The 17,808-nt window shown below is 41.7% G+C and overlaps 1 protein-coding gene across 1 annotated transcript in view; it reads right to left on the bottom strand.

Moving 5' to 3' along the window:
* Nucleotides 1-17,808, bottom strand: part of LOC135554332 (ubiquitin carboxyl-terminal hydrolase 43-like) — a 98,105-nt gene that overhangs the window by 15,426 nt on the left and 64,871 nt on the right. The window contains exons 7-8 of the mRNA XM_064986579.1: nt 15,694-15,856; nt 7,533-7,644 (exon numbers count right to left, since the gene is read on the bottom strand). Coding sequence (XP_064842651.1) covers nt 7,533-7,644; nt 15,694-15,856 — 275 coding nt within the window. The remainder of the gene's footprint in view (nt 1-7,532; nt 7,645-15,693; nt 15,857-17,808) is intronic.

The raw sequence follows: 17,808 nt of genomic DNA, 5'->3' as shown, positions 1-17,808 counted from the left end.
AGTCTCGGTCCATAAGACTCCTTAACAGCTAATCAAATGGTTACACAGACTACTTGCTTTGTCCCTCCCCCTCTTTTACACTGCTGCTACTCTCTGTTTATTTTCTATGCATAGTCACTTTAACTCTACATACATGTTCCTATTACCTCAATTACCTTGACTAACCTGTGCCCATGCACATTGACTCTGTACTGGTACCCCCTGTATATAGCCTCCACATTGACTTTGTACCGGTACCCCCTGTATTTTGCCTCCACATTGACTCTGTACTGGTACCCCCTGTGTATAGCCTCCACATTGACTCTGTACTGGTACCCCCTGTATATAGCCTCCACATTGACTCTGTACTGGTACCCCCTGTATATAGCCTCCACATGGACTCTGTACTGGTACCCCCTGTATATAGCCTCCACATTGACTCTGTACTGGTACCCCCTGTGTATAGCCTCCACATTGACTCTGCACTGGTACCCCTGTATATAGCCTCCACATTGACTCTGTACTGGTACCCCCTGTGTATATTTCTGTACTGGTACCCCCTGTGTATATTTTTTTAATTTTACCTTTATTTAACCAGGCAAGTCAGTTAAGAATAAATTCTTATTTTCAATGACGGCCTGGGAACAGTGGGTTAACTGCCTGTTCAGGTGCAGAACGACAGATTTGTACCTTGTCAGCTCGGGGGTTTGAAATCTCAACCTTCCGGTTACTAGTCCAACACTCTAACCACTAGGCTACACTGCCGCCCCCCTGTATATAACCTCCACATTGACTGTACTGGTACCCCCTGTGTATAGCCTCCACATTGACTCTGTACTGGTACCCCCTGTATATAGCCTCCACATTGACTCTGTACTGGTACCCCTGCGTATATAACCTCCACATTGACTCTGTACTGGTACCCCCTGTGTATATAACCTCGCTACTGTTATTTTACTGCTGCTCTTTTTTAACTTATCAATTTTTTACTTAACACTTATTTTTCTCTACATACATGTTCCTATTACCTCAATTACCTTGACTAACCTGTGCCCATGCACATTGACTCTGTACTGGTACCCCCTGTATATAGCCTCCACATTGACTTTGTACCGGTACCCCCTGTATTTTGCCTCCACATTGACTCTGTACTGGTACCCCCTGTGTATAGCCTCCACATTGACTCTGTACTGGTACCCCCTGTATATAGCCTCCACATTGACTCTGTACTGGTACCCCCTGTATATAGCCTCCACATTGACTCTGTACTGGTACCCCCTGTGTATAGCCTCCACATTGACTCTGCACCGGTACCCCTGTATATAGCCTCCACATTGACTCTGTACTGGTACCCCCTGTGTATATTTCTGTACTGGTACCCCCTGTGTATATTTTTTTAATTTTACCTTTATTTAACCAGGCAAGTCAGTTAAGAATAAATTCTTATTTTCAATGACGGCCTGGGAACAGTGGGTTAACTGCCTGTTCAGGTGCAGAACGACAGATTTGTACCTTGTCAGCTCGGGGGTTTGAAATCTCAACCTTCCGGTTACTAGTCCAACACTCTAACCACTAGGCTACACTGCCGCCCCCCTGTATATAGCCTCCACATTGACTGTACTGGTACCCCCTGTGTATAGCCTCCACATTGACTCTGTACTGGTACCCCCTGTATATAGCCTCCACATTGACTCTGTACTGGTACCCCTGCGTATATAACCTCCACATTGACTCTGTACTGGTACCCCCTGTGTATATAACCTCGCTACTGTTATTTTACTGCTGCTCTTTTTTAACTTATCAATTTTTTACTTAACACTTATTTTTCTTAAAACTGTATTGTTGGTTACGGTCTTGTAAATAAGCATTACACCTGTTGTATTCGGCACATGAGACAAATAACATTTGATTTGATTGGCTTGAGAAAACACAAAAGGAGATTACGAAAAGTTGTATGTCTTAGACAGAAAAATAGAGAAAATAACCAACAGCTAATGGGTCTGTTTGAAATACTGCCACCAGAGAGAAGATGAGCAACCAAGCATTCAAATCAATACATTGGAGAGTTCATAGTTCCAAACCACAAAGCCTCTGAATATCTTTGATAGGCTTGGGTCCCGGTACCAAACTTGGAGGATGCTAGGAAAGGGTTGGTCTTTCTAAATGAGTCATCATTAAGATTTGTGTTAGTTTTCGCCTCATCTCTGTGAGATATGGGGCGGCAGGGTAGCCTAGTGGTTAGCGCGTTGGACTGGTAACCGAAAGGTTGCAAGTTCAAATCCCCGAGCTGACAAGGTACAAATCTGTCGTTCTGCCCCTGAACAGGCATTTAACCCACTGTTCCTAGGCCGTCATTGAAAATAAGAATTTGTTCTTAACTGACTTGCCTAGTAAAATAAAGGAAAAAATAAAAATAAATATACAGGAGAAACTGTTCTAGTTTGGAAGGTACTACCAGGAACACAATCAATAAAAATAAAATATATATATATATATTTGCCTAGTTTCACAGGTTAATTTCAATGTGAAACACCCAAAAATCCCAAAGATAATCACCATCCTTAGGCTTGTTTCAATTGCATTTGAAAAATCGAGAAAAAAATGTGTTTTTTTTTTACTCAGAGACCTGCTGGGATTGGATGTTCTGCAGTGCTTTGCAGAAAATGAAATTGATTTCCTCTCCTTCAAATGAATTCCTGTGAGTTGCTGGCTGGATTCCAGGATAAACAACAACACTGATTCTTGTGAAGAGGAGAGAACCAAAAATAGGTGGTGAAGGCATTATGTAAGTAGGAGAACACTGAACCGACTCGTCCTGAAAGGATTGAAACACTACAGTCCTGAAAATACTGTAAATATTGCAAAGATGTGCAAGGCATTTCCTATTTCTACGATGGCTGTTGCTGCGAGTGTGAAAATGTTGACTTTCCATGTCAGAAACAAACTAAAGTAAATGAATCAGTTAATAACATAATAGCATGGTTTTGAAATCCATTCGGCGTAAATCATATAAGATCGACAAAACCTTTCCATTATTATAGCAGGATAATAATGGGATGGATGCAGTTTCTCCTGTCATCCTGATGGAGGCAGCTCCCATCTGTCCAAACAGCCCTATCAGGGTTTGTTTAACACTTCAAAAGAGAAATTCATTAGTCCATTGTTAATACAGTCCCAGAATCTTTTGCATGTCAGTAGTCAAGTTTTAAAGTAGCAAAGTGTCACTTGGCACATCACCATGATGATGTGGAACATGGTTATTCTGACTTTCAGGGGTGGTCAGAAGGGGTGGTCTGTCCCACATTTTCAGATATTGTACTGTTGCTGGTGGTCTGAAGGGTTGTGTTCCCACCCATACAGGACATCTACTTGAAACGGTGCCTGAGGAAGTCCAGCAGCATCGTCAAGGATCCCACACACCCCAGACATGAGCTGTTCACTCCCTTACCGTCCGTCAGACGGTATCAAAGCATAAGGTCTGACACCAAGAGGCTCAGAGAGGGTTTCTATTTTTTACCCCCTTTTTCTCCCCAATTTTGATCTTGTCTCATCGCTGCAACTCCCCAACGGGCTCAGGAGGCGAAGGTCGAGTAATGCGTCCTCCGAAACATGACCCGCCAAAGCGTGCTTCTTAACACATGCCCACTTAAACACACGCGCGCTCACAAACGTACGCACACACACACACACAGCCAATTGCTGCAATCAGACTCTCAAATACTATCGCTAATACTGCACAATTTCAACACTTCCCCCCTAATCCCCCCTTTCTCTGATACATGTTTAAATATTGGACTATAAATTGTGCTTTCCTGTATTATACTTATTCTAAAATGTGTATTCTATTTTCCTGAGCCAATTACTTGTTGTTCTTATTGTTATCTTTAATTATTTCTTATTGTTGTAAGGGTTTTCCTCTGGTGAAGGAAAAGCGGACCAAAATGCAGCGTGGTGGTTATTCATGTTCTTTAATAAAAGGAACTAGACATGAAATAACTAACAAAACAATGAATGAACGAAAACCTAAACAGTCCTATCTGGTGAAAACACAGAGACAGGAACAATCACCCACAAACACACAGTGAAATCCAGGCTACCTAAATATGGTTCCCAATCAGAGACAATGACTAACACCTGCATCTGATTGAGAACCATATCAGGCCAGACATAGAAATAGACAAACAAGACATCCAACATAGAATGCCCACTCAGATCACACCCTGACCAACCAAAACATAGAAACATACAAAGCAAACTATGGTCAGGGTGTGACAATTGTCCAGAAGGAACCTGCAAGTAAGCATTTTGTTGTTACCATGTGTACATATGACTAATAAAACTTTAAACTTGAGTGAACGGGAAAATGGATGTCCTTAAATGGATGTCCTTAAATGGATGTCCTTAAATGGATGTCCTTAAATGGATGTCCTTAAATGGATGTCCTTAAATGGATGTCCTTAAATGGATGTCCTTTAATGGATTGCCAAAAGGGGGAGCCACTACTCCTCTACTCCTCTTGATGCATTTGGATTGACATTATTTTATGAACAAAATTGAAACGATGAAAAAAGACATCTTTTGCAAAGGTATACAGAATGACAATACTAATGAGGAATTATATGTCGAAAGCTGCTATGGGACTGTACATTAGGATGCCGTGTGGGCATACAGTTCAACACAGACCTGTCATGGGGTAACCTAGAATAAAGACACTAGATCTAAATTCTAGGACGTCGGGGGAATAACCAGACCTCATAAAGGAATCTGTGAGGCCTGCAGTTTGTCTAAATACCCTAGAGTCTTGAAGAGGGTTTTTCTATATTTGTGCTCAACCTGAGATAACGAACACAGAACACATGAAGTGCTCTTATGACTGCTCCAACTGCAATGCCAGAATGGTTGAAAATGGAAGAAGAATGGATTTCCCACTGGGTCACACTGTCCTCTATAAATGCATGTGTAAAGCAGCTACATATTTGAGGTCCTAGTGTTTATTGCATTACCCTCTGGCAGCTTTCCATGCCGTCTCAGATGTGTTTTGTGAACACATTCACTTAGAATACCTCAACCTTCCCAAAGTCTTCAAAGTGAATTACCTGTCAAAAGCTTGAAACGAAAGTTGACAAAAGTGGACCTGAAATTTGTTTTCCTCTCATCTAGTACTTAGCCACTTTGTTTAAGCCCTGTTTTCTGCCTAGCATGATAGACTTGTGTCTACATGCAAAGACCACCCATGCCACACACAGATACAGTATATACCCGTGTGTGTGTGTGTGCATCCCACCCACTGCGGGCTGCAGTCTAAGAATGTGTGAAAAGCACTGGTGTGTGTGTGAAGCAGAAAGAGGCTCAGCTCAGTTGTGTGTGTGTATGTGCGTGTGTGACAGGTGTGTGAGAAGTTATGAGTAAGTGAGAGGGAAAATGAACAAATAAGCAACAACGTTTGTTCTGGCTCTGAGTAATGTCACACCCTGTCAGAATGACTGTTGTGTAGATAAGAAGAAAAACACAGCTAAAACTCAACACCACGCAACACTACACCTCTGAGCTTCTACCTGTCTCAGCCAGAACGCTGCAAGAGGCAAGAGGAGACCAAACAATACTGAATTAGACACAATAGTTGTTATAGTAGCACATGCACTCCAAGAGAAAATCATTGCTTTCAGTTTCTTTCAGTTTCTTACAGTTTTAAATCTACCTGGGTTAATTACTGCTTGTGTTAAGAGAACATTATGATTTGGTAGATAGCAACACTATTTACACGTGAGAATAATGTTCTGATGCTTTCCCATTACAATCTAAGCACTGACGGATTTCTGCTTAATCCCTCACGTATTACCATAACATCATCTGTCTGATCATCTGTCTGTAAAATGGTGTGTCTCTGTGTGACAAATATCCATTCTCCATTCCACATTCTCCATCTTCAATTAAATCTCATCAGTTCCCCATCCTCACAGAGTGTGTCACTGTGAGGACATCATGTAGTGTCATGAATTACAGCTGTGAGTCTGAGCCACAGCCTGCTCGAGGAGGGGTGCTGTTATTCTCTAATTATACACAGTCACCAGCACCATGTCATCTGAATGGTTAGCGTAGCATACGTAGCATGTCACCCTGTCTGCTCGAGTGAGCAGCTCCATGCTGACTGAGATGCCAGGCAACGGAGAGGCAACATCAGGATCCAATGAGGCAGACTGACTGGCTTACTGCCACTGCTGCTATTGGACTCCATTGCTGTGGTCTAAAATTAGATAAGGGTAGAAAATCCACTTTTGGAAGTAAGTGATTGCTGCCATAAACCACAGGTTGACTCGTATCTGTCCTTTCAAGCTCTAGAGAATTGTATTTTTTTGGCAAACCATACATTTGGATGTCTCTCTCTTGGCTGAGGTAAGCTCCTTACACTGATTTTGTAAGCTAGACTTTAATTAAATAGCCAACTGGAGGTTTAAAAAAGGACAGGATAAATCCAATACAGAGAATTACTGAGAGTTTAACACTCTTACATTCTTCCTTCATGGCATCTCTGTCTCTCCTTCTCCCTTCACGGAATGCTAACCTGTCTTTTTTTTTCTCTCCCTAAAACATTAGGACCCTTTAGCAAACAGACAGACAGACAGACAGACATGTAGTCTGGTGGCCATGCAGCCGCCTGACAGTCAGCCACTAACTGGAAAGCTGTTTGACGACATGATTAACATCATGCTATGTTGCGCTGAACCGCAATCAGATGTCCCACAGCTGGGCGCATTTAAGCAGACTGTTTTTTTTTGCATTTGTATCATTACATGTTTTTCCGATGTTCTGCAGTTGTCCCAACAAAGGTGGAGACAATGCAAACAAGCCACTTGGTTTAGATCTTCCAGCAAGACAATAACCCCAAGCACACATCAAAATCTACAAAGAAATGAATTGGCCATAAAATCAATATTTTGTAATGGCCATCTCAGTCTCCAGACTTGAAACGCATTGAAAACCTGTGGTTTGAATTCAAGAGGGCAGTCCGTAAGCACAGACAAAGGTTATTAAGGATCCAAATGGATTCTGTATGGAGGAATGGTCTAAGATCCCTCCCAATGTGTTCTCCAACTCATAGAAGGCTCAGTGCCGTTATCCTCACGAGGTGAGGAATTGAAAGGTATTGAAAACAGCGGTGTCAATAATTTAGACGCCTAACTTTTTGAGAAAAAACATATTACTTGTAAGACAAAATCATTTTTTTTCTGAGCAATTGTATTAGTATAAAATAATATAATAAAAAAATGTAGCATACAATATAGCTCAGTATTTGATTTATATATTTTATACAGTAATTTTTGCTCATCTTTATCAAGGGGGTCAATGTTTTTGAACCTGACTGTATATGCATATACCGTAAGGTAGTTTTGGTTAGGTGTTTTTTTTTATACTCAAGAGGTAGCCCATACTGCACTAGAAGACAAGGCATAGAGAGATATAACAGAAAACACACTAGCCCAGGGTTAAAGGTTAGCGTTGGAGAGTCGCTGAGCCATTAGCTGTGTGTCAGCTATGGTCTTCCAGTGTTGTACCTGGGCCTGTGCTCCGTTGATCATCAGGTAGTAGAGCTTGCTGAGGATGCTCTGCTGCAGCTGGTCCCAGGAGATGGAGCGGTCCTCCCTCATCAGGAACGGCGGTCCAAACCTGAGGAGCAGATGGGAACACATGAAGACCATTCAGTCAGAAGAGATAGGATCTTAGACAGTTATCAATGGGATTCGTGAAGTGAACTGATCAAAAAATGTAATTTCATTGATGAGGATGTTTGTGGTCAACTAACATTTCATTGACCTAAATGACTGTTTATTCAATGTACAGTGAGTGAAAGAGTAGAGTACACATCCTGCATTCAATTCTCCCACTGTCATATAGGCAGAACCACACTAGCCCTGCTTAGGTCGCTGGTTTCTTACTAGTCTTCAGGCCCCCTTCTCCTATCGTCACGGATGACACTCAACCTATTTAATCACCATTATACCAGAGCTCTGCATCAGAGCTGAAGGATCACATGATGCCTTCATTAAACGGTACCTCAGATTAAGGCCATGTCTCTGTCATAAACTCCTCATCTCTAACTAGGAGAGGCTGAGGCTCACACACATCATTGAGAGATTCGTCACAGGGTTAATCAAGTTGCATCTCAACGATCTATCAAATTAAGATTAAATATTTTCCTCAGTGTACGTCAATCTGGCAGGTAACACGACCCAGAGCTGAATATTTAGCAAATATTTCTCTGGCCTTCACTACAACATTTTGCTTGATTAGGTCGACGTGAAAGTGCATGAACCCTATCAAAATGTATTTCTCATCTGAGTCTTAAAGTAAAATATTGATTCTGTGTTAATTCAATACTCATCATAGTTTCATGAAGGGTTGTCCCATTAACTCATGGAAACCATGTAGATACTCAAGGTACATTACGTTATCGCTAACACTGTTCAACATTGTTACCATTAATGTCATTGTCCTCCATTCAACATACTGTACTTTCCACGGGTTGTTGTGTAATTGCAGACCCACATTCCATGGTCACTATGAGCAACAGCTGCAACAACCAGGACAAAGAGATTACAACAAATTTTCTGTGCTTTGAGGTGTTTGTTCCTTTATTTCCAGGACTTGGTATGCTGTTCAGATCATCGGCCCATAGTCTTGTCAAGCCCTCTCTCTATGGCAGGCCCTGGTACACAGTACTACCCCTCTCTCTTCACCCGAGAATGATGCAAGATTGGAAGTATGTCAAATTGGCTTACAGACGTGTCAATGTTCATCCCACAATGATCTCCACACACTCCACACAGGCACCGTTTTAGCAGTAGACTTGTAAAGTCTTGAGCTACTACAACAGTCTTGTGAGTTGTCTCTGAAGCAATGGTGTGCTTTATTTGTCTTAGTGTACACAGAAAAGACAGCCAGAACAAATTGTCCACTCAGACTGATGGATTTAAGATGTGAGTGTTGATCGTCAGATGATCACTCTGATAGTTCTGTGTGGGATCATCCATCTAGAACAAAGGCAGCTGTGAGGACTAGCGCATGGCCAAGCCTGCCAACGTCATAACAAAGGCAGCTGTGAGGACTAGCGCATGGCCAAGCCTGCCAACGTCATAACCAAGGCAGCTGTGAGGACTAGCGCATGGCCAAGCCTGCCAACGTCATAACAAAGGCAGCTGTGAGGACTAGCGCATGGCCAAGCCTGCCAACGTCATAACCAAGGCAGCTGTGAGGACTAGCGCATGGCCAAGCCTGCCAACGTCATAACCAAGGCAACTGTGAGGACTAGCGCATGGCCAAGCCTGCCAACGTCATAACCAAGGCAGCTGTGAGGACTAGCGCATGGCCAAGCCTGCCAACGTCATAACCAAGGCAGCTGTGAGGACTAGCGCATGGCCAAGCCTGCCAACGTCATAACCAAGGCAGCTGTGAGGACTAGCGCATGGCCAAGCCTGCCAACGTCATAACCAAGGCAGCTGTGAGGACTAGCGCATGGCCAAGCCTGCCAACGTCATAACCAAGGCAGCTGTGAGGACTAGCGCATGGCCAAGCCTGCCAACGTCATAACCAAGGCAGCTGTGAGGACTAGCGCATGGCCAAGCCTGCCAACGTCATAACCAAGGCAGCTGTGAGGACTAGCGCATGGCCAAGCCTGCCAACGTCATAACCAAGGCAGCAGAATGGAGCGTAGCTGGGGTAGTGGTGCGATAACAATCCAAAGACATACTACAGAAATACACAGAATTTGCTCCATTGAGACAGACCTTTTCAGAGGACAATTTCACAAATATTTTCTGAAGAAATGAATCGTCATGATAACTAACCCCTGATTAACTAAGAGTAGCACACACAGCTTTAAGAGGGTGCATAAATTATAAAGATTACACAGATCAAAATTGAATAATTTGGGTTCATCTCAGGGCAAGAGCCTAAAAAACAACAACCAGCTAGCACATAACATTCTGAGAACCATATGTTTCTTAGAGCTTGGTGAGAGCATGCTTGTCCTATGGTTATTTTGTATACAACCTTCCCACAACTTTCTGGGAAACTGGAACATTCTCAGCACATATAAGGAACTTGACAAAACTTTATTTTCTTGGTATTTCATTACTTTAACAGAAAGTTTCCTAAAAGTTCAAACATGTTTACATTTCATTTCAATTCTGGTAATGTTCTACTGTAGGAACATTGCTCAACTGGTTTGACATTGGGAATATTCTGAAATAGTTCAGAGAACATAAAAAAAAATTGTAAGTACTTCAGCATAATGTTTCATCATGGTTCTATCTAAAGTCATGTTCTCTAATTGTTCCAAGAATGTTAAGAAACAATGTTCTTCTGTGGGAATTTCTGTACATTAGCATAACGTTTCCTACAGGTTTCATCATGGTTATATTTAAAGTCATGTTCTCACATTTTTCAGAGGGAGGTTTACAAAAACTTTCCATAAAAACCACAGAAAACTAGTAATGTTTAGAGAACTTTCTACGAATGTTATTTAAAAACATATATATTCTGTTCTCAGCATTAACAAAACTCTATCCTCTATCTTGTTAAGTATGTTCAGGTGCATTGGCCACACCCACTCATTGGCCTGATCATAATGAGTGCTTGTTTCAGATGAAATGGGGTATGTTTGAATAGACTAAAATTAATAGCTTATATTTTGTATGTGTAAAAAAAACATGGCATGCTAGCTCAATCCTGGTGGTGCAGTGGACTAATTCCATGGATAGAGAAAAGAAGATTATATACTGGACAAAAAGCTTATTTCTCTCAAATTTTGTGAACACATTTGTTTACATCCCTGTTCGTGAACCTTTCTCCTTTCCTAAAATAATCCATTGACCTGACAGGTGTGGCATATCAAGAAGCTGATTAAACAACATGATCATTACACAGCAGTACCTTGTGCTGGGGACAATTAAAGGCCACTCTAAAATGCACAATTGTGTCACACAACACAATGCCACAGATGTCTCAAGCTTTGAGGGAGTGTGCAATTGGCATGCTGACTGCAGGTATGTCCACCAGGGATTTTGCCAGAGAATTGAATGTTTATTTATCTACCATAAGCCGCCTCCAACATCATTTTAGAGAATTTGACAATATGTCCAACCAGCTTCACAACCGCAAACCACATGTAACCACAACAGACCAGGACCTCCACATCCAGCTTCTTCACCTGTGCGATTGTCTGAGAACAGCCTCCCGGACAACTGATAAAACTGAGGAGTATTTCTGAAAGTTTGAAAAGAAGTTATTCAAAAACCTCAAAATAACATATAATTTCTGTTCTCAGAGCATTAATAAAAACTCCCAGGAAAACTTTCAAGGAACCAGAGTAAAATATTCTCCGAACCTCCCTGCAACCTAAAAATAAACGTTCCCAGAACAGGCGAAATGTTCCCTTCTGTTCTCAGAACGTTGAGAAAACATTCCTTTTTACCAGTCACAAAACGTATGGCTTTGTTCCCAACCATTGTGAAACCAAAAACATACATTCACTAACCCACAACTTCCAAGGAACCACATTTTCTAGCTGCGCAGTCTTTGGAATAAATTGCAAAAATAATGCAAGAGCTCATATCTCTTAATAATAATTTCACGCTTATGGCAGAGTCAGATTTATTTTCATCTGTCAGACCAAAACAAATGAGTAAGTTATTTGATCCAAAAAACATCTGACACTTGTGATAAGATCATCCAATGGAGACTATGAAATGTGTCAGAATTCCCACTGATCCGCATCGCATCTCTCTCCTCAACAGGCAGTTTGTCTGCATGGAAATAAGACACAGCATCAATATGGGTCACATTATGATTTGTTTGTCCTGTCCCACACTGTGCATAATGATGGGATCACCAGGAAAGAAACATCTAAGCAAATGCAAAATACATGAAATCAATATGGGTGAGGTGGCCTGCTACAAACAGGACTGGATTTCAGACTATTATGTCTAGCAATCTTGCTTTGAACGATCTCAGCGAGGAACTCACATCTAAAGCATGCCGTGTCCAGAGATGATATGGATTAGACAGCAAGCTCTTAGCTCTTTTACTACGTTATATGGAATCGTTTTAAGGAGGTCATACCAAGGATAATTTAGCTATTTGATCTAGAATTTTATTTGGCCTTACTGCTATTAGCCCATACAAATGCTTTTAATAACAGATTCACTACTTGGAACAACAGATAGTGCCCAACAAATTCCAAAGGAAGTTTGTTCGGAAATGTCTGTCCTGCATCTATGATAGGTATTTAACCCCTTAATTTTGGCACTGAACAGTCTCCATATATACTGTAATTCCATCATTTTTTTCAACTGGTACCGGGAGACCTTCAGACAACTCTTGTTGTGGGCAACTGACACGTACGTGAGAGTCTCAGCTTTCAAGAGGGGTCATATTAGTGTGTAGACCACCAAACTGCTCAGACGTAACAGACAGAAGCTGGCAAATCAGCTGTACCGAATTCAGATGACTTTGAAGACATGTGTCGGGGTTGTAGAGCAAAACAGACAACACCATCGTGTTCGTGAAAGTCTCATGTTTTGTTCGGACGCTACAGACGATTTTGTGAGAAGACCAATTGTCGCTCTAGTGCTGTTACCTATCACTGCAGATGCGGAAGGGAGACACCGGCGGAGACGCATCCAATGCAAAATGACTGACATCTCTAGTTTAAACTGTTTTATTTTACTAATTAGATCCATCAAGAAGGTCTTCAAAAATATATTCACTCACTTCGGAGTTGACGGTTAAACAAAGCAATGACACTGAAATTAAGATTTCACGCTGTGCTGGTTAGAGGAATGTACCTGCAAAACCTATTCCCTGTAGGACAATAAGAAAAAGACAAAGAGTACAATCCACATGTAATTTTCTCTGCACACAAATATCTTCACCCTTCACCTGATGAGACAGAGACAGGTCTGAGCCCACTTGGGCACACACTGGTTGAATCAACATTGTTTAAAGGTAATTTTTCAACGAATTGTGGCGTGGAATAAACCTGGAAATATATTGGATTTAAAAATAAAAAATAAAAAAAGTAATCAACCAGTACTGTTTTCATCTCATTTCAACCAACATTGAAATTAGGGTAAGACAACTTAAATGCATTGACTTGACTTGACTAGCAGGTGCTTACATCAATCTAATTTCAACATAATCATCAGAACTATGTATACGTTGAAATTGCGTTGAAACTTCTAGTTTTTTTCTTCCTATATTGAAATTATGTTGAATTTTAGATTTGATTGGACATATTTTATTTTATATTGTTTCAATATCAGTGCGATCAAGTCCACCATCCAGATGCCTACCTCTGTGTACCCTGCTAAGCTTGGGAAACAAGCTGTGTTTGTTTCAGCTGAGCTATCATGTCAACACATTTAGACATTGATCAGCTTTCATACTCTTTTGTGTAGACTACCTCAATAACATAGAATAGTTGAAAGTAACTCCTCTAACTTCTCATACCCAAGCTGTATGTGAAAGTACATTCAGAGTGAGCTTGGGTTCATGTCGGCTACATTGACATCTGATTTGCCCAACAAAGGACACCATCATTTCAACGGGTAGCTAGGTATACTATCATTCATCCATGGTTGATTGGATTTTTGGAAGTTTAGAAGTAGTTACCATTAGCCCTGTAAATAGGATTCCAAATCCATGATAATAATAAAACACTTTTACCTTTGGATATTGTCTTGTATATGAAGAAAGGTTGGTTGATTTAAAAAAAAATGTTTGTTATTAAAATGTTGGATTCACGTCTCCATCTCAACAAAAAATGAGTTTACAGTGTTAACACTAATATGCGAGAATAATATTTTGTGAACCAATGTTTCATTTTGGCGTTATAAGGTTGGCAACAAAATGGAAAATTGTTGTGGATATGTGTTGCAGCTCAAATCGACTACAAAATCCACATGCAATGCTTTCTTTATGGGCTGGCTGGCTAGGTAGCTAGCTATCAAACAAGAAAACATAGCTCCACACAATAATACCAATATCAGCATGTGCAGTAGCTAGTTAGCTGTAAAATCGCCTTAAAAAACTGCACCATCAATTTAGGAGTCTACAATCTCAGCATGTTCAACCTGTAGATCGATGTGCCCCACATAGTGGAGTCTGACATTCTCAACTGTAGATATACTTTTGAGGAGATGGGAAACGTTGCACATGCTATGTCTATGGTACAGACCGGTGTATTCTGGGCGATCTGGGACAAGGAACACACTCCTTTAAGGAGTGAATATCTTCACCCTTCACCTGTCAATTGGGCGCTAGCTCAAAAAATCAACTCTAGCACTAATTTCGTCAACAAGAAGTACAACATTACACATATTTCCGAGATGTGAGAAAATTAACTTGCTACCTGTAATATCGTATAGCTTTGGAATCGTGACATTACGTGCTTTAGATGAAAATAGGCACATTTCTCGACATATACACTGATTTTGAGAAGGGATTGCGTGAAGATTAGTTTAGCAACCGTGTGACACAGCATGACAACGTCAACGCGAATGGTCGACAGTCTGCTGAGTGGGGCGTTATACGTTCCTTCATTCCTTTCTTTCATATCTCTGGCAACGGCAACATGCAATGCACCCTGGATTATACTACCCAAGAGGCAGACAAATAGGGAAAATGGGCTAGACCCTCTGTTAAATAAAACATTTCTCGAGGTAGGAATATTGCAAAAAATATAACAAATGGCTCATTTAAGAGAAGACATCCTCCCGTGTTATGACATCGGCCAGTATTGAAATGTAACATGTATGATAGACGTTTTCACCATCTAAAAGTCCTATTCCAGTGTAGTGAGAGTGACTTTACCACAGTGCTACGTCATACCGGACGGATTTCTGCCTGCTTGAACGCCAATAACTCAGACACACATGAAAACATGAAAGGACCATGGGAATTAATAGATCACTCAGGGATGCACAAAAACAATATAACATTCAAAATGGGTGAACCTTTCCTGTTTTACACACATTTTTATGTTTACAACTCTGGTTGAAATGAGATGAAAACAGTACTGGTTGATTACTTTTTTCAAATCCAATGTATTTTCCAAGTTGAGTCCACATCACAATACGTTGACAAATTATGTTGAAACAACGTTGATTGGTTGTGAAGTTTGACATCTGACACCAGTGTGTGGTGCCCAGTGGGAGGGTTAATCAGCAATGTTGAAGCATGGTAGAATTCTGAGAGACACTAAGCCTTCTGGATGGGATTGGATTTCTCATGTCCGACTCTGTGAGGTCTCCTGAGCGATTATTGATCCCACCACTGCTGCCGGGCTGGATGTCTGATGGATTACTCCATCGTGTCAGATGTCAAACTTCACAACCATTCAGTTGGAGACTCGCCTCTCAATTAGATTGACAAGAAACTCTTAGAGGCGGCTGTGACTCATTGACTGTGGCTCATTCAACTGTCACATGAGATAGTAGAGGCCTTTCTGTGCTGCATATGTGCTTCCCCATTGACATTACAGTCGTGAGATGTTTTCCTGCTGACCCAAAGTCGAATGAAAAGCCTATATTTAGAAATTACTAATGACCTTATGTTATAACTGTAACTTTCTCTTTCACTTCTGAGTGACAGTATGAAGAGGTGAACAACACCAACCGCCCCTTAGACCCCAGAGTGTGTTTGAAACAGTCACCTAACCTGACAGCCTGCTGGGCATTCCAGGCGGCGTTGCACACCAGCAACAGGATCTTCACTGGCACACCATGGTTCAGGAACTCTGTTGACAAAGTTCCAGATGGAGGTAGCCTTTGACCTTCGGGCCCGGAGGAGTACGGTGAGGACGGCAGGCTGTGGTGGTACCCTGCAGGAGAGGAGGAAAGAGGGAGGAGACAAGAGGGGGGGGGGGGGGGTGAAGGAAAGTTATATATAAGACTTGGCGAGACATTCTATTTAGGGAGGAGTTAACCAGAAGGGAGAACAGATGGAGCGGGCGCTGCAGACTCTCCCAGTAGGATGGTCTTATCTGATGAAGCTTTTCACTCCTGGTGGGTGCCAGCACTTCTCACCAGCTAACTTCTCTTCCCTCACACTGTGGAGTGTGACTGAGCAAAAGCCTGATGAAATTACAGCACTCACAGACATTAGCAGATGCTGTGTTACCAACCTACTAACCTCATCCCCAGGCTATTGCGCACAGCGCATATAAGCCTGGGATATCAACCACTCAAAGTTGGCCTTAGTGGGAGTGACCATGGAATTATATGCGAGTGATTCTATGGCAAAGTATTTGTCATCATTTCATTTTAGCGAATCACATGTGCTTGTGGTGTGGTGTGCTTGTGGTGCTCTGTGCTTGTGATGTACTAGCATAAGGGGGAGCGTTAGGGGGAAGGTGTTGTGGGAGATGATTGGTTGGTAGATTAGTTAGATTAAGCCAATGCCTATGTGCCAGGAGTTTCTCCCAGCTCTATGATTTGGCCAAGTTTGATGCGCTGGTCCACCAGACTCTACGCACATTTTTGCAGGAGTGTCTGGGAACGAGATTACCAACCTACAGACAATGCCAACCCATCAGGCGGCATTGGCACCCCAAAACACTTGGTGATAAATCACATGGTAAATAGGACTGTAGACAGAAAGGAGCAGCTATTGATTGGCCCAGAGACAGTGTTCTCCCAAAACCACAGCGTTGTATTAAACGCCGCTGTTTTACACCCATCCAGCTCACAATGAATCATCGCCAACGGTGAATGTCACGCTTGAAGGTCCCAAAGCCGCCAAATATCCCACCATTCAATCCAGCCACACCACAGGTCTAATACCAGGATATAGGAGAGTGAAGGAATGCATGGAAACAAAGACCTATTCAGTATCAATCAGACACTTCATGTAAACAGCTCTGATATGATAGAGCCCTGACCCGAGAGTGAACATAATGAGGAAGAGTATTACTGCCCTTCATTTATTCATGTTCAACTAATGAAGCAGCTGATCAAACTCTCTTCAATCATGGTCTGCAATTTACATAAGTGTTGACCTCTGATCGCTGTGAGGATGATTTATGTAAAGAAGCCCTTCTTTAATGACTGTTGAAACCTTCAGAATTCAAATCAAATCAAATGTATTTATATAGCCCTTCTTACATCAGCTGATATCTCAAAGTGCTGTACAGAAACCCAGCCTAAAACCCCAAACAGCAAGCAAGCAATCCCTAGAAAGGCCAAAACCTAAGAAGAAACCTAGAGAGGAACCAGGCTATGAGGAGTGGCCAGTCCTCTTCTGACTGTGCTGAATTCAGCAGTAAAATGCAGAGGTCACCTCATGGACTGTCCCCAAGTGATTGATGCTAGGTGGGACGAGGACTCTCATCAGTCATTAAATCAAAGTGTATTTCTTTATATTTGGAAATGTATTCAGAAATGTATTGTTTCAAGACATCTCCCCCAAGGTCTTTTCACTGGTCATTAAATTACAACCAGTTTCCTACCTTTAGGTTGATGTCAGCTTTTCAGAATGACGGAGGGGGAGTGTCAAAATAGCCCACGGCAGATTCCTCTAGATACACAGAAACTTCAACTTGTACACACACGCACGCACACAAATGTAATTTAATATGCCTGTTGATTGTAGTCTCCTGTCATGAGTGATATGACTCTCTATAAGATAATGGAATAGTTGTGTATTCACTTTCCTGTAGTCTAGGGTTACGTCTGAGAAACGTTTTAATTATCAATTCCCTGACAGATGAGAAGGACAGGATGAGCCAGCTTGAACACTGTGAAAGCCAGTAATTAAACACCTCTGCCCTCAAAG

This window comes from Oncorhynchus masou, chromosome 14, assembly GCF_036934945.1.
Source record: "Oncorhynchus masou masou isolate Uvic2021 chromosome 14, UVic_Omas_1.1, whole genome shotgun sequence".
NCBI classification, from domain to species: domain Eukaryota; kingdom Metazoa; phylum Chordata; class Actinopteri; order Salmoniformes; family Salmonidae; genus Oncorhynchus; species Oncorhynchus masou.
Note: the sequence above shows the minus strand (reverse complement) of the source record. Positions and strands in the feature narration are given on the sequence as shown.